Raw genomic sequence first — 27988 nt, forward strand, 5'->3', positions numbered from 1 at the left:
TATTTTAAAAATTGTTTCAGTTAGAATTTTAAAAATAGGCAAATACTCTTTCTCCAAGTATATTTTAGAATCAGAAACAAGATGATAATTAAAAAATATATATCAAATAAATGTCTTTAAATAAAATCTAACTTAAAGGGAAATTGTTTTGATTAATAAAAGAATAACTTTCATTTTAATTATAAACTCTTTATTATTTGGCATTTATTTACATAAAGTATATATTTAATAACTGAATATTCTATACAAACTCTAGGAAAGTATTCCAAATGTGAGATTATGATTATAAAAAAATCAAAATACATCAAAGAAGCATGTGATTCAGTGCCAAATTTATAATCAAATATTTAATATGTCACAATCCTTTTGTTCCAAAAAACGTTCACATGAGAAGTGTAAGTGGGCAGTCACTTGTCAAAAGAATAAATGATTTTCATTATGTAGAACATGGAAAGGGACACAATGTAAAATAAAGGTTCTTCAGAATTTCATTATGGAATTGCTAGCAAGACAACAGAACCTGAAGCTACAAGGACCTGTCCAAGTAGAATATTAATGTTAAATATACTTTTACTGCTTGCCCGGTACAGGTGATCTGTCAGCCACTTTTGATAGAAGGATGGCCCACAATAGACACCAGGAAAATTTTTTCGACCACAGCCATATCCGTAACTGGTAATTCCCATTACAAAAAATCGTTTATGTTCTGGAAAGTAGCACATTAATGGTCCACCACTATCACCCTATTAAAAAAGTCCCAAAATAGTGTTAGTTGCTTCTAGTAGTCTTTAAACAACAGTAAAGCTGGAATAAATTAATCACATTAGTCATACATTTACATAAATACACATTTTCCATATACCTTCAAGTTATAAAAAGCCATGGATTTTTCAGTTTTATATTCCAACTCAGACAGGAGTTGGAGGTGGTGAATAACTTCCCATCTGCATGGTTTTGAACCAGAATTTTACAAATCACATTGTTTTTTTTTTTTTTTTTTTTTTAAGATTTTATTTATTCATGAGAGACACAGAAAGAGAGAGGCAGAGACACAGGCAGAGAGAGAAGTAGGCTCCGTGGCTGGAGCCTGATGTGAGACTCGATCCCGGGTCTCCAGGATCAGGCCCAGGGCTGAAGGCGGTGCTAAACCGCTGAGTCACCAGAGCTGCCCTGTTTGGATTTTTTTAGTACAATTATTCTGAAGAAATAATTGGGGAAATAGTATGCAAGATACTGTAAGTACTAGTAGAGTCTTTCTGTTGCTTAATGCTGTGAAAAGTGTAACTAAGATGGACAAAGGATTCTCTTTTTTTTTTTTTAATTTTATTATTTATTCATGAGAGACAGAGAGAGAGAGAGAGAGAGACACAGGCAGGGGGAGAAGCAGGCTCCAATGCCGGGAACCTGATTGAGGGACTTGATCCCGTAGTCCTGGGATCATACCCTGAGCCAAAGGCAGACGCTCAACCTCTGAGCCACCCAGGCTTCCCTGGACGAAGCATTCTTTAAGGTGTGTGTGTGCCTTGCTAACTAGTGGAGAGGAGTGAACTGGTATCTTGCAAGAGATGGCATCTTTCTAAGTGTGAATGTTGGCAGGTGCAAGGTAACAGGAATAAACGGCTAAGGCTCTCAGTCCTATTACAAATAACAAATGTCTGGCCTGCTTTACGTAATACTGTCAGTGCACCAAAACACTCTTATGAAGGACTGGTAATCATGGAAGACAGCAAGGACACTGAGAGAACAGTTTCAGCCCCTAAAGATTAAGGACTCTTTCTTTCTTTTTCTTTCTTTCTTTCTTTCTTTCTTTCTTTCTTTCTTTCTTTCTTTCTTTTTCTTTCTTTCTTCTTTCTTTCTTTAAGATTTTACGTATCTATTCATGAGACACACACACACACACATACAGAGGTAGAGACATGGGCAGAGGGAGAAGCAGGCTCCCTGCAGGGAGCGTGATGTGGGACTGGATCCCTGGACTCCAGGATCAAGCCCTGGGCCAAAGGCAAGCGCTCAACCGCTGAGTCACCCAGGTGTCCCAAGGATTGTCTGTCTGTCTTTCTTTCTTTTTCTTTTTTTAAAGATTTAATTTATTTATTCATGAGAGACACACACACACAGAGAGAGAGAGAGAGAGAGAGAGAGAGAAAGAGAGACGTGGGCAGAGGGAGAAGTAGGCTCCTTGGGGGGAACCTGATGTGGGACTCAATCCCAGGACCCTGGGATCATGACCTGAGCCAAAGGCAGATGCTCAACGACTGAGCCACCCAGGTGCCCTAAGGACTGTATTTCTAAGATGTTTTCAGCTTCTCTCTATAAGGCAGGCATGGAATAGTTATTTTTTGATAACAAGGATGTTTTGCTTATGAATGCAATTCAATTAGATTAGATTCTCTACTGTTTTATTCAGCAAAATTTTGAAAGCAAAGGACACTGGAAAGATAAACCCTGGATTACAGAAACCAGAATAAGTAGGAAAAGGTTAGAGCATGGGGGTACCACTTGGGAGTGAAGTGCTGATATATTTAGAAGTAGTGAAGAAAAGAGGGATAAAGAAATATTCAGAAAGTACAAGAGACAAAACAAAACAAAACAAAAAAGATAAATCAACTTCATAAAAATAAAAAACTTCTATGCTACAAATGGTATCATCAGGGAAATGAAAAGAGAGACCACAGAATGGGAGAAGATACTGGCTAACCACGTATCTGGTAAGAGACATGTATATAGAATATATTAAAAAATGCTTATGACTCAATAACAAAAAAGATAAATGACTCAATCTAAAAATGGGCAAGGGCAGCCCCGGTGGCGCAGCGGTTTAGCGCCGCCTGCAGCCCGGGGTTTGATCCTGGGGACCCTGGATCAACTCCCACGTCGGGCTCCCTGCATGGAGCCTTCTTCTCCTTCTGCCTGTGCCTCTGCCCCTCTCTCTCTCTGTGTCTCTATGAATAAATAAATAAAATCTTAAATAAATAAATAAATAAATAAATAAATAAATAAATAAATAAATATAAATAAATAAATAAAAATGGGCAAAAGAGGAATAGACATTTCTCCAAAGAAGACGTACAAATGACTGGCCAATAAGCACATGAAAAACTCCACATCATTAGTCACCAGGAAAATGCAAATTAAACCCACAATGAAATGCCACTTCACACCCACAAGGATGGCTATGATCAAAAAGACAGTAACGAATGCAGACAAGGATGTGGAAAAATTGGAGTCTTCGTATTGCTGATGAGAACGTAAAGTAGTGCAGCCACTCTGGATAGTTTGGCCATTCTTCAAAATGTGAAACATTCACCCAGAAATTCCAGTCCTAGGTGAAATTTCCAAGAGAAACAAAAACATATCTATGCATAGACAATGTATACACAAACGTGTATACCGATAGTATTCATAATAGTAAAAAAGTGTAAATAGCTCCTATCTCAGGACTCCTGGGTGGCTCAGTGGTTGAGTGTCTGCCTTCGGCTCAGGGTGTGATCCCAGGATCCAGAATCGAGTCCTGCATCGGGCTCTCCACAGGGAACCTGCTCCTCCCTCTGCCTGTGTCTCTGTGTCTCTCATGAATAAACAAATAAAATCTAAAAAAAAAAAAAAAGCTCAAATCTCCATCAACTTATGAATGGGTAAAATGAGGCACATCCATACAATGGAATATTATTTGGCAATAAAATGAATAAAGTATTAATACATGCTACAATATGGGTGAACCCTGGAAACATGGTAAGTGGAAGAAGCCAATCACAAAAGACGGCATATTGAATGATTCCATTCATACAAAATTTCCAGAATAGGCAAATCTATAGGGATTAGTGGTTGCTCAGGTCCAGGGGCAGGTGGGAAGAGAATGGGGAGTGATCTGTAATATGTAGAGGCTTCTTTTCGGGTTGATAAAAATGTTCTAAAATTAGATTATGATGATGGTTGTACTGTTCTGTAAATATACCAAAAACCCATTGAGTTGTACACTTTAAATGGGTGAATTGCATATATGTAAATTATTATCTCAATAAAGGCAGTAATAAAAAAAGAAATATTCCAGGCAGATTTTGCCTAAAGTTGACCATGAAACCAAGGAATCAGGAAAGCAAGAGGATTTGGATTGTTGGAATGTAGTTAAAAAGGAGAAAAAAGAATTTAGTACTTGATAATTAAGACCTCACCAGAAAGTGTTCAAAGGCCTTGTCGAAGTTTCTTTCTAGCTTTAGAAAATATTTCAAAGGAAAATCATTTGGTCTTACCCTGCAAGTATCAAAAATCCCATCTTCAGCACCTGCGCAAAATGAAGTGTTAGGAATAAATTTCCCATAACTCTGCTCAGAACCACAAATCTTACGAGAGATATAATGCACTTCTGCTTCCTGTAACACATCTGTAATATTACCTGTTAACAAAAAAAATAACAGTAAATGATTTTGGAGAGAAGGCATTTTGACAGTAATATAAAATGTTCGTGTTGAATAGGTTTTCTTTCCAAAGTGGTTCAACAACTAGGTAAAGCTGTATCCATAAATGCATGCATGTCTAAGAAGACTGTGGAAGAATGGTCACCAGATGTTAATTATCTCTAGAGAGTAGGAATTTCAGGTTATTATTGTTATTTTTGCTTTCCTCTGCTTCTTGAAAGTCTCTCAAAAGTCTCTACTTTAAAAAAAAAAGATTTATTTATTTATTTGTGAGGAGGCAGAAGGAGAGGGAGAGAGAGAATCTCAAGCCTATTTCCCACTGAGCACAAAGCCCCACGTGGGGCTCGATCTCACAGCCCTGAGCTCATGAGCCCAGTGGAAACCAAGAATTGGATGCCCAGTCAACTGTGCCATTCAGGTGTCCCAAGAATCTATACTTTTTTTTTTTTTTAAAGATTTTATCTATTTATTCATGACAGACACAGAGAGAGAGAGGCAGAGACACAAGCAGAGGGAAAAGCAGGCTCCATGCAGGGAGCCTGACTTGGGCCTCGATCCCGGGTCTCCAGGATCACACCCAGGCCGAAGGCAGCACTAAACTGCTGAGCCACTGGGGCTGCCCAGGATCTATACTTTTCACAAAACAAGGCTATTTAAAATGTTTCAAGGGCCAAGGAGGTAAATGCTGAGATTAGTCTCAGGGTGTAAGTTGTGAATAATTTTTATTAAATTTTCCGAATGCTAAGTGTTGAAGGATGGTCTACATTGCAAATGAAGCAGATTTTTAGTTCGTATACTCCCTTAACTTCTCTGTTAATTCCTGGACATAACTGGTTCTTTGCTATGGAAAAAATAGGAAAATAAAGGTTAACACTTCAGGAACTATTAAAGGACAGATTATTGTAAGATTTATCCAGAGAGAAGCTTCTGTAACAGCAGCATCTGATCTTATCAGCCTGTCTCCGAGTTGCTGTTGTCACATATGGTACTTGAGTATTTTGTGCGCCCTGCATCCTTCCCCATTGTCCCCTTGGCTGTAGCTGGGCAGATGACCTAACTATTCCATTCCTAGAACTGTTCCATTCCATTCTCCTAGGACACTGATTGTATTATATTAAGTATAAATCTAGCCAGTTGGGCTGCTTCCCTAGCACTGTTTTAACTGTAGCTGCTGGAGGAAAACCTTTTCCACTATCGTCACATGACTGCTTAGTTTCTAAGTTCAAAGCAGCCTGCAGCCAAACTTGAACTTTATGATGACAGGCAGCCTGAGAAAATAATCTATATGCAGAAAGAATAGGCACAGGAAATAGAAATAAAATATGCCCTAATGGCATGCGGATTCTCAGAGGCTTCTCAGAGGCCAGCCCTTTATTTAAAAATAATTAAGGTAATATTGGCTGCATATATAGACAAATATTTGTAACATAGAAGTTATAGGCTGTAATAATGAACACCTGTGAACCTACCACCCAATTTACACATCTGAACAATACTAATACCAATACCATATTGGTGTAGAGCTCTTAAAAATAACTAGAGATTTTCAAAGTGAATGAGACAGAGAGCTGAGAAACAGATGTCTGGTTTTCTTTTCTGTTCCCTGGTCACTTAGAATATCTTTGCACAAATATAACAGAGACTAATTAGTATAGCTTTAAAATAAACCTCGATTTCTGGATGGCAACTCCTCCAACATATTTTTCTTTTGGAGGAGTGTCTTGGCTATGCTTGGGTCTTTTAAAATGAGCTTTTTAATTCTCTCAAAACTCATGTTAGGGTTTATCATTCCTTGTTTTTGTTTTGTTTTCAATTTTTCAGATAGAATTGACACCTTTATGACATTGAGTTGTTCTATTCAAGCATAAAGTTATACCATTCCATTTACTTAGGTATTCTTTAGTGTCTCAAAAATGTTTTAGGATCTTTTCCATAAAAGGCCTGCTATCTTTTGTTAGATTTGGTTTTAGCTACCTAATCAGTTTGGTATTATTGTAAACATTAACTTTTATTAACTTTCTTCAACATTCTATTTTGAAAAATTTGAAAACTAAAGCAAATATGAAAGAATTTCTCAGTAAACAGCCATATGCCAACCTCCTATAGATTCTTTAGTATTTTTGTTTCATCTGTTGTTATTTTAAAAAGATAGATTTATGTATGTATGTGTATTTTAGACGGGCAAGGGGGAGAGAGAGAGAGAGGGAGAGAAAGAACCTCATGCAGACTCCACATTGAGCGCACAGCCTGACCTGGGGCTCGATCTCACTACCCTGAGGTCATGACTTGAACCAAAATCAAGAGTTGGACGCTTAACTGACCAAGCTACCCAGGTGCTCCTGTATTTATTTTAGCAACTTGTGATTTAGATATAATTTCAAAATAATAGAGAAGTACCAGGAGTAGTACAAGGAACTGTCAAATACCTTTTACTCAGATTCAACAATTGTTTACTTTCGTCACACTTGCATTATCATTTGTATTGTGTGTGTGTATATAAATTTTTCTGAATCATTTGAGAGTGAATGGCAGACAATGTGCTCCTAAGTCCTTAAATACTTTTGTGTGTATTTCTTAAGAACAAGGACATTTTCTTACATAACCACAGTACATTTATTAAGATCAGGAAATTTAACACTGGTACAGTACTATTAACTAATTCATGTTTAATCTCCAAGTATTTTTGGATTTGCCAGGTATCTTTTTGTTATTGGTTTATAGTTTAATTTCATTGTTTATAGTTTAATTCCTTTAAATTACTTTCTGTCTCTATGATTTCTTCATTCTGGACATCTCATCATATAAATAGGATCATACAATATGTGGGCTTTTATGTTGACCTTATTTAACTTAGCATAATGTTGTAGCATGAATCAGTGCTTTGTTTCTTTTAATGGCTAGATAATATCCATTGTACGAATATATTCCTTTTTGTTTATCCATTTACCCATTGATAGATCTTTAGGTGTTTTGTTCGTTTTCGTTTTCTATTTTGAATAGTGCTGCTATGAGCATTTGAGTACAGGTTTTTGTGTGGACATGTTTTCATTTCTCTTGGGTATATACCTAGGAGTGGAATTTCTTCTTCTTTTTTTTTTTTTAAGATTGTATTTATTTATTCATGAGAGACAGAGAGAGAGAGAGAGAGAGGCAGAGACACAGGCAGGCAGAGGGAGAAGCAGGCTCCATGCAGGAAGCCCAACGTGGGGCCCGATTCTGGGACTTGAGGATCATGCCCTGGTTCGAAGGCAGGTGCTAAACTGCTGAGCCACCCGGGCTGCCCTAGGAGTGGAATTTCTGAGTCATATGGTAACTATATATTTAAAACTTTGAAAAAAAAAAGAAAAATAAAACTTTGAGGAACTACCAAGCTGTATTCCATTTTATATTCCCACTGGCAATGAATAATTGTTCCACTTTCTTCACATCCTTGTCAACACTTGTTTCTAACTTTTGACTATAGACATCCTCATGGGTGTGACATCTGTTAACTTTGAAAATTACATTTCCTAACTATTGAGAGTGTATAAAAATGAAATAGATTTTGGTATTTTGGTTTTATATCTGGACATTTTACTCGACTATTAATTCCAGTGTCTTATAGATTCTTTATTAATGCAGATGGTCACATCACCTGGGAATAATGACTCTTTTATTATTACCTAAGTCATACATGTTTTCATCTTTTTCCAGTATTACTACACATGGTAGAACCTCTACTACAATATTGATGACAGTAGTGATGGTGGAGAAAGTTGTTCCTGATTTTAAAAGAAATGTTTTTCTGTAATAATGATGTTCTGTAGTCTGGAGGTTGATACCCTTACTCAGGTTCTGGAAATTCACTTCCACCTCTCGATTGTTATGTTTGTTTTTTAAGATTTATTTATTCATGAAAGACACACAGAGAGAGGCAGAGACATAGGTAAAGGGAAAAGCAGATTCTCTGAAGGGAGACTAATGTGGGACTCGATCCCAGGACCCCGGGATCACGACCTGAGCCAAAGGCAGATGTTCAACCACTGGGCCCCCCAGGTGTCCCTTGACTGTTTTGTTTTGGCTGTTGTGTTTTTAACAGGGCTTCTTCTGTACCTATTGGGATAATCATGTTTTTAAAAAAAATCCTTTGGTCAGGGACGCCTGGTTGGCTCAGTGATTGAGCATCTCCCTTTGGCTCAGGGCGTGATCCTGGAGTCACAGGATGGAGTCCCACATCGGGCTCCCTGCATGGAGCCTGCTTCTCCCTCTGCCTGTGTCTCTGCCTTTTTCTGTCTCTCATGAATAAATAAAATCTTAAAAAAAAAAAAAAAACCCTTTGATCAGTTAATGAGGTCAACTACATAAAGAGACTCTAACATGAAACCATCCTTTTTTTTTTTTTTTTAATTTTTACTTATGATAGTTACAGAGAGAGAGAGAGAGGCAGAGACACAGGCAGAGGGAGAAGCAGGCTCCATGCACCAGGAGCCCGATGTGGGATTCGATCCCGGGTCTCCAGGATCGCGCCCTGGACCAAAGGCAGGCGCCAAACCGCTGCACCACCCAGGGATCCCGAAACCATCCTTAAATTCCTTGGATAAACTCATCTTGATTATGTTGAATTCTATTTATACTACTCTTGATAGATTCGGTGTCAGCACAGAGCCTGACACAGGGCTCAATCTCATGACCCTGAGATCATGACTTGAGCCAACATCAAGAGTCGGACACTTAACTGAGCCACCCAGGTGTCCTCAGTCAGTTTTCAAATCTACCTTGACTTCCACTTTTTTTGTGAGTTCTCTCGAATTTTCTCCACACATGTGTGGTTTCCCAGTAAGGCAAGAATGTTTGGAGAGCTTACTGAGCCATTCTATAGCTCTCTCATTTCTGGGATTGTTCTGTCAAATTTCTCACTGCTATTGCCGGCTACATCTAGGACTATGATCCCAGGCCAGTAGAGTTGTGGATTTTCCCCATTTGTATCTTGCTGCTGAGTTCATTACTTTTATTGATAATGATGCTAGCCTGGACTTTCAACTGCTTTTCCAAATAGAGTTCATATCCTCTGGCAACAAGATTCTGTTCTTCACGGGCCTAAGTAAAACTACTGCACTCACTGACTGATCTGAGAAGGGAGTTGCGAGCAGCCAAAAGCAAGAAAACCAAAAATTCCTCTTTTAACCCCAATTTATAGCTGTTTATAATAAACAAATATTCCTCAATCTGTCGTGTTCTTTGGTTGATTTTCAGGACCCCGAAATGGTTGGTTTTGACAATTTTGTCCAGTTTACATTTATTTGGGGGAAGAGGATGTGCCGACTTCCCCATGCCATCACAACCAAAATTCCCATTCCTTTTATTGTTTGTAACTTGATCATAATCAGATTTCATACTTTGTACATTACCTATCCTTTGAACTTTTAGTTTTGCTTTATGGCCTAATAAGTAGTCAATTTTTTAAAAAAAGATTGATTTGAGAGAAGGTGTGCATATAATTGGGGGGAGAGGCAGAGGAAGAGAATCTTCAAGCCTACTCCTTGCTGAGTGAGGAGCCTGACTTGTGGGGCTTGATCTCACAACCTTTGGGATTATAACGTGAGCTGAAAACCAAGAGTTGGACACTTAACCAACTGAACCACCCAGGTGCCCCAAGTGGTCAATTTTTATAAAGATTCCACCTGCACTTGAGAAGATAAAAAGCCTCTGAATTTTTGAGTGCATGGATTTGGCTATTAAATCAAGCTGGCTAATTATGTTGCTCAAATATTCCAAATCTTTATTAAGTTTTCATCTGTTTGATTTGGTAAGAATAAAAAAGAGAGTTGTATTCTCTACTATCATAAAGGAGTTCTAACATTTGTCGCACAATTCTATTTTTCCTTAATATTATCTGGGTCCTATTTATTAGGCTCAGAAGTCCAGAATTGTTCTAGCTTCTTGGTGAGTTGAAGCTTTTCTAAATAAAAATGACCTTCTTTATCCCTCTTTTGCCTTAAAGTCTATTTTGCCAACAATTTGTATAGTGATACTAGCTTTCTTTTAATTTTACTTGATATATTTACTATTGTTTTATTTCAATCCTTCCATATCCTTACATTTTAGGTATCCCTCGAGGTAAGCTGGATCTCCTACTCCCTAATCTGATTATCTGTCTTTTAACTAGTGGTTTGGTCCATTAACATTTATTGTGATTATGAATATATTTAGGCTTGTTTCTACTGTCTTATTTTATGCTTTTTCTCACTTTTCCTAAGCTGATTTCTCCTTTCTTAAGATTTTGTCTTTATTTTCTTATTCCAAATGTTACTTATTCCAAGTTTTATATCCTCTATTTCTATTATTGAAATTTGACCAATCATGCTTAAATCTAATATTAATTAGTATCTTAACACTTCTGAATAATAATATACTGAGACCACTTTAACTCTGATCTATTCTGAAATACAGGCTTTCCCCCCAATATTTAGGTATCTTTTTTTAATTCCATGAATTATACATTATATTGACATTGCACTATTGACATTATTGACCAGATAATTCTTTGTTGTGAAGGGTGAGAGGACTATCCTGTGCACTGAAGGATGATGAGCAGTATTCCTGGCTTCTACCAAGATGCCAGTAACCTACTTACAGCCTGCCCAGTAGTAACAAACAAAATTTTCTCCAGACAGTACCAAATGTCCTGTGGGGACAAAATAGTCCCTAGGTGAGAACCACTGTTGTATACAGTATTTATTTATATTTACCTATATAGTTATCTATTTTTTTGCTCACTTCTGCATTACATACCTCCTTTGTGGCATCATTCTCCTTTCTGATGCATTTATTTCCTTTGGTGAAAGATTATTGGTGGTAAACTCAGTTTTAGTTCACTCTTATTCTCCAATGATACTAATTGGATACATAATTATAGGTTTATTTATTTTCTCTCAGTATTTTTTTAAAGATTTTATTTATTTATTCGTGAGAGGCAGAGAGAGAGAGAGAGAGAGAGAGAGAGGCAGAGACACAGGCAGAGGGAGAAGCAGGCTCATGCAAGGAGCCCGATGTGGGACTCGATCTCGGGTCCCCAGGATCACGCGCTGATCCGAAGGTAGACGCTCAACTGCAGAGCCACCCAAGCGTCCCTTCTCTCAGTATTTTGACCATGATATTTCATTGTATTTTGACTGTCATTGCTTTCAAGTTTTCTGAAGGCTAACCTGTAGTTATTTTGTAAGGATTTTTTTTTTTCTGGCTGTATCCAGATCTCTTGTTTTTGTTCTGCAACTTCACTACAATGTATGAAAAGGAATTGTATTTTGTTTCGGTTCATGGATATCTGGATTCATGTCTTCCATCAGTTATAGACAAATTTCAACCCAAATCCATTGAATATTGCCTCTCCTCTATTCTCTTCATTCATTCTTTCTAACATTCTCATTAGATGTATATTTGACTTTCTTATTCCATCTTTTTTTTTTTTCATTCCATCCTTCTTATACTTTACTGTCATAATCTTTTTTTTCCTCTGTGCCAGTCTAGGCAATTTCTTCAGGTATATCTTCCAGCTCACAAATTTTCTCTTCAGCTGAGTCTGATAATTTGTCCAGTGAGTTACAAACTTTAGCAGTTACATTTTTTCGTTTTTATTTTATTTATTTAATTAATTAATTAATTTATTTATTTATTTAAATTAATTAATTAATTATTTCATGAATGAGAGACACAGAGAGAGAGAGAGGCAGAGACACAGGCAGAGGGAGAAGCAGGCTCCGTGCAGGGAGCCTGATGGGAGACCCAATCCTGGGACCCCAGGATCACACCCTGGGCTGAAGGCTGGCGCCAAACCACTGAGCCACCCCTAGGGAATCCCCGTGCGCCCCCCCCCCCCTTTTTTTTCATTTTTAAAGATCCTATTTGGTTCTCTTTTGGAGGAGGGTCAACAGGAGAGGAAAAGAGAGAAACCCAAGTAGGCTCCATACCTAGCATGGTCCCTGACACAAGGCTGAATCTCACAACCCTGAGATCATGACCCGTGCTGAAATCAAGAGTTGGATGCTTAACCAACTGAGCCACCCAGGCACCCCTGGTTCTCTTTTAAATCTGCCTGGTCGGGATGCCTGGGTGGCTCAGTGGTTGAGCATCTGCCTTCAGCTCAGGGCGTGATCCTGGAGTCACAGGATCAAGTCCCACATCAGGCTCCTGCATGGAGTCTGCTGCTCCCTCTGCCTGTGTGTGTCTCTGCCTCTCTCTCTCTGTGTCTCTCATGAATAAAAAAATAAATCTGCCTGGTCATTCTAGATAGTCTATTGTTTATTTCTAATTCTACTTTTTTTTTAAAAAAAAATTTTATTTATTCATGAGAGACACAGAGAGAGAGACACAGAGGCAGAGGGAGAGGCAGGCTCCATGCAGGGAGCCCGATGCGGGACTTGATCCCAGGACCCCAGGATCATGCCCTGGGCCAAAGGCAGGTGCTAAACCATTGAGCCACCCAGGGATCCCCTAATTCTACTTTTTAAAGTCTTCAAACAATTTACATATACTTGTTTTGTATTCTATACCTAAAATATTAGTATCTGAGATCCTTGGAGGATCTGTTATTTCTGTTGACTTTCATTATTATGATTTTTCTCTTGATGTGTTTGGTAAACTTTGTAAGCTAGATCTGGTTGACTTTAATTTGTGGAATCCTAAGTATTTTCTGACTTGGCACTAATTTAGTCCATTGAGTTTATGTCAAATATTGTATTTTTTAATTATTTTTTTTGAGAGAGCACACACATGAACTGAGGGGGAAGGGCAGAGGGAGAGAATCTTAAGCAGGCTCTATGCCCAGCATGGATCCTGACATAGGCTTGATCTCACAACCCTGAGATCATGACCTAAGCCAAAGTCAAGAGTCAGACACTTAACTGAGCCACCCAGGTGCTCCTCAATTATTGTATTTTTTAATTATTATAATTGTTTAGTTTTTTCATAGCTCCTTTTTACTCATATATTTTTTAAAGATTTTATTTATTTATTCATGTGAGACACACACAGAGAGAGAGGCAGAGACACAGGCAGAAGGAGAAGCAGGCCCCATGCAGGGAGCCTGATGTGGGACTCGATCCTGGGACTCCAGGATCACGCCCTGAGCCAAAGGCAGACGCTCAACCGCTGAGCCACCCAGGCGTCCCTTTATTCATATTTTTAAGCATATCTTTTATTTCTTATAATACATTAAAACACTTTTTTATTATTTGATCTCAACATCTGAAATTTTTGTGGGTCTTATTTAGATGTCTACTGTTTCTGCTCTCACTCATAATGCCTTGTTTGCTTTGGTGTTTAGTAATTTTTACAATTATAATCCATTTTCATTGAAACTTTATCAGGTGGAATTCTTTTGAGGTCTTAGATAAAATTCAGTTTCTGTACAAATGATTTGTATTTGATCCTCTCAGGAACCTAGAGACCTTATCAGCCTATGACCTATTTAAGCTAAATCCTAAGCTTGAATCTATTCAGAATGATTTGGGGAAACAACTCCATTTGAGTGGTATTTGTAATTACATGTTTTCTTGGAAAATTTCTACTTTTTTCCCCCTTCAATTAAGCAGTTTTCCTAGAAATCCTGGAGGTAGGGGTGGAGGTTGAGGATGCTTTGGTTATATCTTGTTTAAAAAAAAAAAAACTTTATTTCAAAAGAATTATAGTCATAGGAAGTTGCAAAGATAGTACAGTGAGGTACAGTGCACTTGTTATCCTATTTCCTGCAATGGTTACATCTGTGTAACTGAAGAGATACAATATCAAAATCAAGAAACTGACATTGGTACAATGTGAGTATGTGTAGATCTGTGCCACTTTATTGTATGTGTACATTCTTATAATTGCCTCCACAATTAAGGTATAGAACTATTTCACCATCACAAAGATCTCTTTCAGGCTACCTAATCGTCTTACACCTAGCATCGAGTAATTAGTTCTCCATCTCTGTAATTTTGCCATTTTGAGAATGGTATATAAATGGAATCATACAGTACATGCCCTTTGAAAATGGCTTTTTTTTTCACCCAGCATAATGCCATCTAAGTTGATGCATGGGGCAGCCCAGGTGGCTCAGCGGTGTAGCACCGACTTCAGCCCGGGGCGTGATCCTGGAGACTTGAAATCGAGTCCCACATTGGGCTCCCTGCATGGAGCCTGCTTCTCCCTCTGCCTGTGTCTCTGCCTCTCTCTCCCTGTGTCTCTCATGAATAAATAAATAAAATCTTAAAAAAAAAATAAGTTGATGCATGTATAATGCATATAATTTTTAACTGTTTAGGGATCCCTGGGTGGCGCAGCAGTTTAGTGCCTGCCTTTGGCCCAGGGCGTGATTCTGGAGACCCGGGATCGAATCCCACGTCGGGCTCCCGGTGCATGGAGCCTGCTTCTCCCTCTGCCTGTGTCTCTGCCTCTCTCTCTCTCTTTCTCTCTGTGTGACTATCATAAATAAATAAAAATTAAAAAAAAAAACTTAAAAAAAATTTTTAACTGTTTAGTATCATTCCATGTTAAGGATATGCTACAATTTGTTTAGTCATTCATCTAATTAAGGAAGGACATTTAGTTTTTCCCAGCTTTTGGATATCACAAATAAAGCTTTTATGAACATTTGTTAACAGGTTTTGTATGGACCTGTTTTCATTTCTCTGGAATAAATGTACAAGAGTGTGATTGCTGGGTCATATATGTATGTTTGTGTGTGTGTTTTTAAGAAACTGTATCTCTGGTGTTTGGTGGATACACATATAGGATTGCTATGTCTCTTTTGTGGATTTTTTTATATCATTATTATGTTCCTTACTGTCCCTAGTAGTTTTATTTGTTTTTTTTTTTTTTAAGATTTTATTTATTTATTCATGAGAGACATAGACACAGGCAGAGAGAGAAGCAGGCTCCATGCAGGGAGCCTGATGTGGGACTCGATCCTGGGACCCCCAAGATCACACCCCGGGACGAAGGCAGGCACCAAACCACTGAGCCACCCAGGGACCCCTAACTTTATTTGTTCTTACCTCTACTTTATCTGATATTAGTGTAGCCTTTCCTGCCTTTTTTTTTTTTCCCAGTCCAGTTCACTTTTGATTAAGTTGCCATGGTATATCTTTCCCCATCCTTTTATGTTCAACCTGCCCATAGCATATTTAAAGTGAACTATGTATAAATGAACTACATGCTGGGTCATGAGTCTGACTCATTCCCAGAGTATAGCCTTCTGGCTCCAGCTTCATGAGAATCTCTGCCCACACACTTGAGCAGGCTTTGTTCTTCAATCCTCTCAAGGCCCATGAAACCACAAAAATTCACATTCAGTGTTATGGCAAATACCATCAAGATAAAAGCCAATTTCAATGCTTCAGTTATGTAAGTTCCGGTCTTCACACTCAGTCCTTGACCTATGTATTTTCTCTCTTAATAGTTTTCACTGGGAAGGTTGGTGTGTGCATGGAATCTACCATGTTGCTAGAGAGCCAACTTAATCCTTAAATCAGCTGACAGGTATTATTATTCTCATCTTGCAGATCACAAAAATATATGACATTGTGAAAGATGATAAAAGAAACACATGAGTTTTAAGGCAGGCCAACCTGGTATTGAATTTTCACTCCTTGCTTAGCTGTGTGACTTTGGCAACTTACTTAACCTCTTTAAATCTGTTTATTTACCGACGTCATACTATTTCTCATAGTATTATTGGGGGCATTTAATGAGAAATGGGTTAAAGTGCTTAGCATTTTATTAAGTACCTAGCCCTGAATAAATGGAAGCCGGTCCGGTCATTGTTATTCTAATTATTTTTAAAGAGTCTATAACTTGCCCATGGTCATTTAGCTAGTACATTCTAGGGCTGAGATTCAGACTTAGGTCTGTGATTATAAAGCCCATACTCTTTTCCCTACACATCGCTTTCTTGTTTTTTTTTTTTTTTTTTAAAGATATTATTTAACTATTCATGACAGAGAGAATGAGAGAGAGAGAGAGAGAGAGGCAGAGACACAGGCAGAGGGAGAAGTAGGCCTCTTGCAAGGAGCCCTGATGTGGGATTCAATCCTGGAGGCCCTAAGCTGAAGGCAGACGTTGCTCAACCGCTGAGCCACTCAGGTGTCCCACTATCTTAACTTGTTTAAACAGTAATCACAGAAGAAAAAAAAGAAAAATAATAATTCACAAATCTTTCATAGAGTTATCTGTATCATAGCTAAATAATCTACACTAACTATTTTAAACGTTTTTTTAAAAGTTTATTTATTGAAGTAAACTCTGCATCCATTGTAAGTCTCAAATTCATGACCTCAAGATCAGGAGTTGTATACTCTTCTGACTGAGACAGCCAAGTACCCCTAGTCTACACATTTTTTTAAAAGATTTATTCATCCATCCTGGGGTGGTGGGGGAAAAGGCAAAGGAAGAGAGAGAAAGAGAAAGAATCCCAAGCAGAGTCCCTGCTGAGTGGGGAGCCTGGTGTGGGGCTCCATGCCATGATCATGATCCAAGCTGAAATCAAGAGTTGGAGGCCCAACGAACTGAGCCACCCAGGAGCCCCTCCACTCATATTTAAATGGCTAGTTTCTATGGGGAATAGAAAAAAGAGTCTCAGCACTTGATCTCATATATTGCTAACTAGACTTTGATTTCTTCAAGAACAATTCATATTTAATGCAGTACTTAGCTATTCATGCTTTTGAATAAAGAAGACCTGGATTTGCATCCTGGCTTCTCAACCTCTAAGATCCATAATTCCTGATCCATCCAAATAGGAATAATTAACATTAACTCCCTAATAGGAACATTTTGAAGATACAATAATATATTTAGAAAAGGGCCAAAAACATGGTAAGTGGTCCCAAATGGTAGTTCTTGTTAGTACCAGAGGCAGAGAATATTTTCTACATTTATGTGTTCATAATTCATGATAGTTCAACTAATTGATAATTAGTGCCCATTTGTGCACTAAAGAAAATATACAGCACTCAACCTCTTTGATACTATTAAAAGGACAAAAAAAAAAAATTAAAAGGACATTAAATTTGATTCCTTACAGCCCTAAGCTTAAGATAAGCAATGCTCTTACAGAGCTGGCTCTATCACCTCTGAGTTTCAGAAACTATAAAAACACTTAGAAACATCATTCTCTCTGAGAATGTTTAGAGGTTCAAGTATCTTAGCATTATAGCCAGAGAAAATCTCTATTTCTGCTCTGGAAGATAGTTTTCTCTTTCCATTTTTTTTTTTTTTTTTTTTTTTTTTTTTTAGTTTTCTCTTTCCTAAAAGCAAGAAAAAATATAAGAAAAAAAACATTTCCTTTTAAATGGTTTACAAAGACCTATTGCTCAAACTCATGATATAAAGAGATGAATATATAAAAGGGTTCATCCTCTCCAATAATCAGGAAAAAAATGTATAAATAAAATTCAGATTATAATTACCTTCCTCTTCTGTTCTTCCCCAGCCACTTATAAAACACTTTGTGTTTTGGTCCAATTTTTGGAAAATATCAAAAGGTAGACAAATAGGCTGAATATACTCATTATATCTCACTGCTTTTTTTAGATGAAACAGTGCAATATCATTTACGAAAGTTTCCAAATTGAAGCCTGGATGGATAATGATTGCTTTAACTTTTATCTTCTTGGAGTATGGATGATGCACGTTTATATTATTAGTTCCAATCACAGCTCTCCACATTAAAGGATCTCTGAAAGAGAATAAATGTTATTACAAATATTTATTTAACTGAGTAAATATGCTTAATTTCCTAGTTTTTGTTTTTCTCATTTTAGATTAATAAAACTTTAATCCTACTTTTTTTTAAATATTTTATTTATTTATTCATGAGAGAGAAAGAGGCAGAGACACAGGCAGAGGGAGAAGCAGGCTCCATGCAGGGAGCCCGATGTGGGACTTGATCCGGGGACTCTGTGATCACTCCCTAGGCTGAAGGCAGGCGCTCAACCGCTGAGCCATCCAAGCGTCCCTAATCCTACTTTCATGTACATAAAGTCACATCAAATAAAAACCAAAATATGATGATGTAGGAAAGGAAAAAAAGATCAGTGGGATAGAAGGTCCAAAACAGACTGGAAAACAAAACAAAAACAAAAACAAACCAGACTGGAGTACATGAGATTTTAACATATGATTAAGATAGCACTTTTTAGCAGTTAACAAAAGAATGAATTATTTGGTAAGTGCTACTGGGACACCTAGCTAATTAACTAGTTTGAAAAGTGAAATAAAATTAAATATCTGAAAAACATTAAACAGTAAAATAAACTTGAAGCTGATTAAGTATTTAAGTGTAAAAAATTTTTAATATAAAACTTTTAAAGTCTTCTTTTAGAAATACTTTAAGTGGTATATCTGTGATTTGCTTCAAAATAATTGAAGGAAGGAGTTGGTGAGGATAAAGATGAAATAAGATCAGACATGAGCTGGTAACTTGACGTTGGGTGATAGATATATGGGAATTCACTAAACTATTCCCTCTACTTTTGTAAATTCTTTTTTTTTTTACTTTTGTAAATTCTGAAGTTTTAGATGGAATATCTGGATATTAGCATGAGAATTATAAAAATTAAACTAGAACGAAAATGCTGATGAATACATAGCATTGATAGGAGAAAGAACTTTTAATAAAGTATGACAACATTAAATATATAAAACAGGAAGCAACTAGTGGATCTTGAAAATCTAAAAAAAACAATAAATAAAAAAGTAAAAACTTTTGTTGGTCAAAATCAACAATTAAAACCTTAAGCATTTAATAGTTGTTACATTTGGAATTGGATCAGGAAGGAGGATCTTTTACTTTATACTTTGCTATTTACAAACGCTGAAATTCCTTTTCATCCTTCAAATTGGCAAAGTTGGTGAATGTGTGTGTGTGTGTATGATAATGCTCAGGACAGATAACAGTCACAAAAACAAGGGTGCCTGGGTGGCTCAGTGGTTGAGTGTCTGCCTTTGGATCTGGTTGTGATCCTGGGGTCCTGGGATTGAGTCTCATGTCAGGCTCCCCACAGGGAGCCTGCTTCTCCCTCTCCCTATGTCTCTGCTTCTCTGTGTCTCTCATGAATAAATGAATAAAATCTTAAAAAAAAAAACAAACAAAAACAACCACAGTCACAAGAGCAAAGGAACTCTTATTCATGTGGAAAGTATAAATAGACGGGTATCCTGGCAGCATGTATCAACAGTTACAGAAGTTGCATTGTATTTTTAAAAAGATTTATTTATCTGAGAGAGAGAGCAGGTGGAGGGGCAAAGGGGCAGAAAGAGAAAGTTGCTAGCAGACTCTCTGTTGAGCACAGAGCCTGACTTAGGGCTCAATCCCAGGATCCTGAGATCATGACCTGAGCCAAAACCACTCAACCGACTGAACCACTCAGGTGCTCCAAGTTTCACTGTATTTTACTCTGCAATTCTACTTCCTAGAATTTCTCCCAAGGAAATAGAAGATATTTAGCTCTCTTAAAAGTAAATTAGGTGACCTCTAGAAAGTTTACCAAAAAAATTTAAAGCCCTAGTTCTATTTTGTATTAAAAGAAAAATCACTGCTTTAAGCTACTTTGAAATAATGATCTTTCGGGCAGCCCGGGTGGCTCAGTGGTTTAGCACTGCCTTTGGCCCAGGATGGAGTCCCATGTTGGGCTCCCTGCATGGAGCCTGCTGCTCCCTCTGTCTCTCTCTCTCTCTCTCTCATGAATAAATAAAAACTTTAAAAAAAAAGAATGATCTTTCTTTTCTTTTCCAAACTTACTCAATTTATATTCCTTCCTTAATTTATATTCAGTCCATGAGATTAAAAAAAGGCTGTATATACTGAACACTGCAAAACATTGCTGAAATCCAAGAAGACATGAGGAATGCCTGGGTGGCTCAGTGATTGAGCATCTGCCTTTGGCTCAGGTCATGATCCCAGGGTCCTGGGATTGAGTCCTGCATCGGCCTCCCCACAGCAGGTCTGCTTCTCCCTCTGCCTATGTCTCTGCCTCTCTCTTTGTGTCTCTCATGAATAAATAAATAAAATCTTAAAAAAAATAAAAATAAATAAAGAAGACATGAATAAATGGAAAGACATCCCATGTTCACGGATTGGGAGACAATATTGTTAGGATGACAATACTAGCCAAGGCAATCTACAAATTCAATGCAATCCTTATAAAAATCCCAGTACTTTTTTTGAAGAAATAGAAAAACCCATCCTAAATTCATACAGAATGTCAAGGGACTCCAAATAGCCAAAATAATCTTGAGAAAGAAGAATGTAGTTGGAGGACTTACATTTCCAGACTTCAAAACTACTGCAAACAAACAAAAACTACTGCAAATGTACAGTAATCAAAACACTGTAGTACTGGCAGATACACAGACACACACATACACCCCAACGAAAAAGAATAGAGAGCTCAGAAATACACCTTGCATATTGTCTCAACTGATTTTCAACAAAAGTGTCAAGACAATTCAGTGGGGAAAGGACAGACTTTTTCAACCAATCGTGCTAGCAAATTGTATATGCATGCAAAAGAATGAAGCTGGACACTTACCTTACACCATATGCAAAAATTAACTCAAAGTAGATAAAGGCCTAAATATAAAAGTAAAAAAAAAAAAAAAAAAAAAAAACTTAGAAGAAAAAACACAGGAAAAAAAAAAAAAAACCACAGGAGAAAACTTTCATGATATTGGATTTAGCAATGATTTCTTAGATATACACTAAACATAAATTGGACTTCCTTAAAACTGAAAACTTTTGTGCATCAAAGGACATTATCAAAAAAGTGAAACCCACAGAATGAGAGAAAATATGTTCAGATCATATATTTGATGAGATTAGTATCAAGAATATAAAAAGCATTCCTACATCTCAACAAAAATCCTAGTTAAAAATGGGCAAAGGGGGATCCCTGGGTGGCGCAGTGGTTTAGCGCCTGCCTTCGGCCCAGGGCACGATCCTGGAGACCCGGGATCGAATCCCACGTTGGGCTCCCAGTGCATGGAGCCTGCTTCTCCCTCTGCCTATGTCTCTGCCTCTCTCTCTCTCTCTCTCTCTCTCTCTGTGTGACTATCATAAATAAATAATAATAATAAAAAAAGTCAAGTTTTAAAAATGGGCAAAGGATTTGAATAGATGTTCCTTCACAGAAGATACACAAATGGCCAACAAGCATATGGAAAGATGCTCAACATCACTAGTCATTAGAGAATTGCAAATTAAAACCAGTAAGATACCCTTCACACTCATTAGGATAGTTATCATAACAATAGTGTAAGTATAACTAGTTTAAGTGATGAGCTAGGCATATGGAGACTGATATTCTGAATCTTTTTCTAATCAGTATGGAGTACTGAGAGATAGAAGAAACAAACTTAAGAGATACTGTGCAGGGAGTGAATTCCTCGGCAATGGAGCTATTGGTGATGTTATCTGAAAGAATAGAGAAGGAACAGGATTACAGGATTACAGGATTTTATTTATTTTTTATTATTATTATTATTTTAGGATTACAGGATTTTAAAATTCATCTTCCAATTGGTTGAGACTGACTCCAGTATAAATGTATAGCGGGGAGCTTGAAATATGACTCAGCTGGAGAGACTTGGGAGTTTCCAGCACATGGTGATCGCTGAGACATCTCTAAGAAAGAGTACAGAGATGATAAGCCAAGAGGATAAAAGTGGGACTCTAGAAAACGTTGCCACTTAGATGATGACAAAGACTGATCAAGGAAAAGGAGAGATTTTTAAAAAAGGAGAGAGGTGACTTAGAAATGAAGAAAAGAGACAGTTTCAAGAACAGTGTTGGTCAACTTTACCATAGATTATAAAGGTCAAATTGGATGGGGACTGAGAAGTCATTGGATTTGGGACGGAGGTGGATCTCTCTCTCTCTCTCTCTCTTTTTTTTAGATTTTATTTATTTATGAGAGACAGAGAGAGAGGCAGAGACACAGGCAGAGGGAGAAGCAGGCCCCATATGCAGGGACCCCGACATGGGACTCAGTCCCGGGGCCTCAGGATCATACCCTCGGCTGAAGGCAGGCGCTAAGCTGTTGAGTCACCCAGGGATCCCCACGGTGGTGGATCTTTAATAGTGGGTTTTGACCACAGAAATCAGGCTGCAATTGGCATTTTAGGAGTCAATGCAAATGAAGCAAAAGGGAGCCTCTCAAAGAGAGTCCAACCACGAAGGGAGGTACAGGAATAGGTAGGGTTCACAGATAGATTGCTTGGGCTTTTAAATAACAATGGAGGGCAGCCCCAGTGGCCCAGCGGTTAAGCGTGGGCTGAAGGCCACGGGGTGTGATCCTGGAGACCCAGGATCCAGTCCCCCGTCAGGCTCTCTGCAAGGTGCCTGCTTCTCCCTCTGCCTGTGTCTCTCTCTGTCATGAATAAATAAATAAAATCTTAACAACAACAACAACGGAACGACCTAAACATGTTTGAAGGTTGTAGGGAAGAAACCAGAGAGAAGACTGAAAAATACTAGAGACAATGAGGTATGATGCAACAGCACATGTTTAAGAACTGGGTTTAGGTCAGGGGGCTGCTACTTAACAGAGGTGTGATCTCGGGCAAGTTACTAAATTTTCCTCATCTCTGGATTCCTCAAGTATAAAACAGAGATGATAATAGCTATCTCATACAGTTACTGGTAGGCTTTTTTTTTTTTAAGACTTTATTAGCACAAGCAGTTAGAGGGGCAGATGGAGAGGGAGAAAGACTCACTGCTGAGCAGCGAGCCCAACTTGGGGCTCAATTCCAGGTACCTGGGATCATGACTTGAGCTGAAGGCAGATGCTTAACTGACTGAGCCAACCAGGTGCCCCGGGGCTTTTTGTGTAAAAAAATTATAATTACATAATTTATAATTATATATAAATATATAGTTAAATATATATTTATAAATATATAATTAAATTATATTTAACATCCTTAGTACCTAATATCAGAGCAAGTCTCTGAATAAATGGTTGTTCTAAGAAGGAATAAGGGATAATTGCTGGTGCAAGGTTTAGGAAATAAGGGGTGACTGGAATAGAATGTGGCAAAGTTAGTTCTCACACAGGAGGACACTCCTGAAAAGTAGAGAATACAACTCAGTAATGTCCACTGCCTCAGCACCTAGCCTAGCATATAACGTACATTTACATCCAGTAAATGTTGAGTAAAGGAGTAAGAATGTCAGTAAGATTTAGTCTTGAGAAATGTTAAGTGGAATATGAACATTATCTTCAAATGCCTGGAAGACTAATTGGGTTAAATATATATGGCTTCAGAAAGCAGATAAAAAAACCAAGACACTTATTTCAACATAAGAAAAGCTAAGAATTAAAGCTGTCCGAAAATGAAATGAGATTCTTTCCAAGGTAGCAGTCCATCATCACAAGAGATGCCTCAAGTACAGAGCCATGTGTTACATTATGGTTATATGTGTGGGGTTTCATTCTGGCAAACCTGGATTTGATCCCGGATTTTATTGTTCTCCAGCCATGAGCAAGGTATTTGTCTCAGAGCCTCCCTACATACAGCAGAGTGGTTGTGAAGATCAGTGAAAATTATGTATGAGAAACAAATGCCTGGCTTAGTAAATTGAAGCAACAATTATTTCAGACTACACAACCCCTAACTTCAATCTTGTAAGGATTCATATACAGGACAGAGGCTTGATCCGACTTTAAAATGCCTCTTTGAACTCTAAGATTCTTTTTTTTTTTTTTAATATTTAAAAAAATTTTTTTTAATTTATTTGTGAGAGAGAGAGAGAGAGAGAGAGAGAGGCAGAGAGAGACACAGGCAGAGGGAGAAGCAGGCTCCATGCACCGGGAGCCCGATGTGGGACTCAATCCAGGGTCTCCAGGATCGCGCCCTGGGCCAAAGGCAGGCGCCAAACCGCTGGGCCACCCAGGGATCCCCTGAACTCTAAGATTCTATGACAATATAACAAAACTATATTATTTGACCAAGGTCATACATCTTGCAGGTCTGCTTTTTTTTTTTTTTTTAAGATTTTATTTATTTATTCATAGAGACACAAAGAGAGAGGCACAGACATAGGCAGAGGGAGAAGCAGACTCCATGCAGGGAGCCCGATGTGGGACTCAATCCCGGGTCTCCAGGATCACACCCCAGGCTGCAGGCGGCGCCAAACCGCTGCGCCACCAGGGCTGCCCCCATCTTGCAGGTCTTGAGACCTTCCTTAAAGTCACAGCACCAGAGTGTTAGGGGAAGACTAGGATACAGGTCTCCTCAATCCAAATTCATTGTTTTTCCTACCATGTCAAAAGACTAGACCAGTAAAAGGACAACATCAGGACTTAATAGGCAAGAAGAGCTTTTCCAAGAATCTTCAAACCATATCAAACAGACCTTTCCTCCATCAACTTAAGGTCTGAAAGCAGTTTTTAAAGACAGCATGTTAGGGGTGCCTGGTTGGCTCAGTCAGAGGAGCATGGGACTCTTGATTTTGGGGTCATGAGTTCAAGCCCCATGTTGGGCATGGACCCTACTTAATAAAAAAAATAAGAAGTTAAGATAGCATTTTATAAAGCATCGTATTGTAAAACACCCCTGAAAGAACAGAATTGATTCCTAACTCCGAAACTTTTATTTTTACATCTCTTTCTGTACCCTTTGTTTACCTTAGTATCTTATTATTTTTCTACCTCTATTCTTCAGAAGGTCAATTTATGGAACTGAAATCATCTTTCAAAAATGTAGTGTACAAGAGTGCTTGGCTGGCTCAATTGGCAGAGCATGAGGCTTTTGGCCTCAGGGTCATGAGTTCAAGCCCCATGCTGGGCACAGAGCTTTCTTTAAAAAAAAAAGTATACAGATTAAAACCTTATATACCCTATCAGGTCAGTTGCCCTCAATTGAATTTTGAGGGTGTTAGTTCCTCTTGGAGACTTTTCATTCTTCACCAAGAGAGCTGTTCTCTTAAAAATTAAATTCTAAAGGGATATTATAGGACAGTACTATGGCATCCCAAAGGATTTTTCATAGAGCTTCATACTGAATGGTTAGGAGGATCAGAGAGTTCTTTTTTTTTTTTTTTAAGATTTTATTTATTTATTCATGAGAGACACACAGAGAGAGGCAGAGACACAGGCAGAGGGAGAAGCAGGCTCCCTGCAGAGAGCCTGATGCAGGACTTGATCCCAGGACCCCAGGATCACGACCCAAGCCGAAGGCAGACGCTCAACCCCTGAGCCACCCGGCTGCCCGGATCAGAGTTCTATTCTGTGGTAAATCCTATTTCTCTAAGACTGACATCATCCATACAATAAACATTTATTATGTCTTCTATTAAGTAGGCCAAGTCCTATATTAGTCCAAGGAATACAAAATAAAATACATGGCCCTTTTTTAAAAAAGAGCTCATCTATCATAAAAAAAAAAAAAAAAAAGCTCATGATTCAGGGGCACTGGGTGGCTCAGCTGATTAAGTGTCTGTCTTGGGCGCAGGTCTTGAGATCTTAGGATCTTGGGATGGAGCCCTCATTGGTCTCCCTATTCAGTGGGGAGTCTGTTTCCCCCTCTGCCCACCTCCCCTCATGCTGGCTTGCTTGCTTTCTTCCTTCTTTCCTTTTAAATATTTTATTTATTTATTTGACAGAGGGAGAGAGGGCACAAGCAAGGGGAATAGGAGAGGGAGACGCAGGCTCCCCACCAAGCAGGGAGCCTGATGCAGGGCTGGATCCCAGGACCCCAGGACCACGACCGGAGCCAAAGACAGATGCTTAACAGACTGAGCCACCCAGGTACCCTGCTTTCTTTCAAATAAATAAGTAAATAAAAATCTTTTAAAAACCCTCAAAAAACTCATGATCCAATAGTGAGAAAGGCAAACACAGAGTTACAATATAATAGTTTTAAAAGCTAAAAGACAACTGCAATTATTTAAACAACAACAATTATTTAAAGCACAGTCTGACAAATTGCAACCAGAGACCAAATCTGACTTATCTCCTATTTTTTGCATAGCCCACAAGCAAAAAGACTGTTTTTTATACTTGTAGATGGTTGGGGGGGGAGGGGTAGGGAACAACAACAACAACAAAAAAGTATTTTGTTCCAATTTCAGTGTTCATAAATAAAGTTTTATGGGATCACGGCATACTTATTCAATTATATTATCTATGGCCACTTTGGTTCTTTTTTATTTATTTATTTATTTTTAATATTTTATTTATTTATTCACAGAGACACAGAGAGAGAAGCAGAGACACAGGCAGAGGGAGAAGCAGGCTCCATGCAGGGAGCCCGACGTGGGACTCGATCCAGGGTCTCCAGGATCACGCCCCAGGCTGCAGGCGGCGCTAAACCCCTGTGCCACTGGGGCTACCCAGCCACTTTGGTTCTATAGTGACAGAGCTGAATAGCTGTGAGAGAGTCCTTAAAATTTTTACTATTTCTAGAAAGTGTGTTGACCTCTGATTTATAGGACTCATTCCAACAAAACCGTGTGCTGGTGTAAAGCATTACGGCTACGGGTAAACACACAGCGTAACTGAGCACAGCTGAGGTCAAAGGATCCTCTGCCGCTTGAAAATATCCCCCGAGAAAATAAAATAGAGGACTTGTGCTCTGGATACATACCTAGCGTCCTTAGTACAGTGGGCAGCTGTGAGGACCCAGTTATTTTTCACTAAGCTTCCCCCACATATGTGAGCAAGAATTCTTCCCGACTGAATCTGCAGGCTAACTACCCACGGCCATGCACCAATTTGAGCTGCTGTGCCCCCTATTATCCGGGACCCTTTCAATGCATCTGCAAGTGGCGCTATTCCGCAACCTAAAAACAAAAATCATATATTATTTGCACTGAACATCTAATGATATGTATTCCTAATCTTAACATACTAATATATGATCTTTTAAGTTCCTATTTATTTTAAATCCCTATTTACTTATATATTTTAAATAAATAAAATAAATTTTAATTATTTATTCACGAGAGACACAGAGAGAGGCAGAGGCACAGGCAGAGGGAGACGCAGGCTCCCCGCCCGACGAGGGGCTCGATCCAGGGACCCCGGGGTCACGCCCTGAGGGGAAGACAGACGGTCAACCACTGAGCGGCCCCCTCAGGCGCCCCGATTCCGCTGAATTTTTAGTCTTTAAAATGGGAATGACGAGCCTCAGAACGGTCTGAGCATACATCGCCGAGCTCCACAAGCGTACGGTGTTCCTGCCGTCAGTAACGGGGCCGCTTGGGTCTGTACATTTTGGAGGCAGAGGGAAAAGCAGAAAAGGAGGGACCTCGACTCAAACGCGACCACACGGGGGAAGGACACACACGGGCGCTGTGCAAAGGCGGGACTGAACCGATACTGCCCTCTGCGGCCGCCGCTCCGTCCTCCGGGGCCTGCAGCGCCTTCCACCTCCCTTGCCGGGCCCTGCGCCAGCCCGAGGCACCGGCCTGCTCCCGCCAGGAGCGGCGCCCCGTCCGCTCGGAGAGCCAGTCGTGTCCGGAGCAGGGGAGAGCGCTGCCCACGAAGAGCAGCGCGGCGCTCAGGAGCCGCAGCCCCATCTTGGAACTTCCGGTGGGCAAGATGGCGGCACGCACG

The 27988-nt window shown here is 38.9% G+C and overlaps 2 protein-coding genes and 1 non-coding gene across 3 annotated transcripts in view; 1 reads left to right on the forward strand and 2 right to left on the reverse strand.

The window, feature by feature from the left end:
• The window catches only part of ATF1 (activating transcription factor 1), a 255115-nt gene that overhangs the window by 138257 nt on the left and 88870 nt on the right, over positions 1-27988 (reverse strand). The window lies entirely within an intron of this gene.
• TMPRSS12 (transmembrane serine protease 12) lies at positions 374-27951 on the reverse strand. Its single transcript, XM_072765307.1, has 5 exons — positions 27756-27951; positions 27018-27213; positions 17840-18108; positions 4251-4393; positions 374-743 (listed from the first exon to the last, which is right to left on the reverse strand). Exons 1-5 carry the CDS (start codon positions 27949-27951, stop codon positions 492-494), a joined length of 1056 nt encoding a protein of 351 aa, XP_072621408.1. The 3' UTR covers positions 374-491.
• On the forward strand, positions 25148-25220 carry TRNAK-UUU (transfer RNA lysine (anticodon UUU)). The gene has a single exon. It is a non-coding gene; the product is annotated as a tRNA-Lys (tRNA).

Source organism: Vulpes vulpes, chromosome 8 (assembly GCF_048418805.1).
Source record: "Vulpes vulpes isolate BD-2025 chromosome 8, VulVul3, whole genome shotgun sequence".
Taxonomy (NCBI): domain Eukaryota; kingdom Metazoa; phylum Chordata; class Mammalia; order Carnivora; family Canidae; genus Vulpes; species Vulpes vulpes.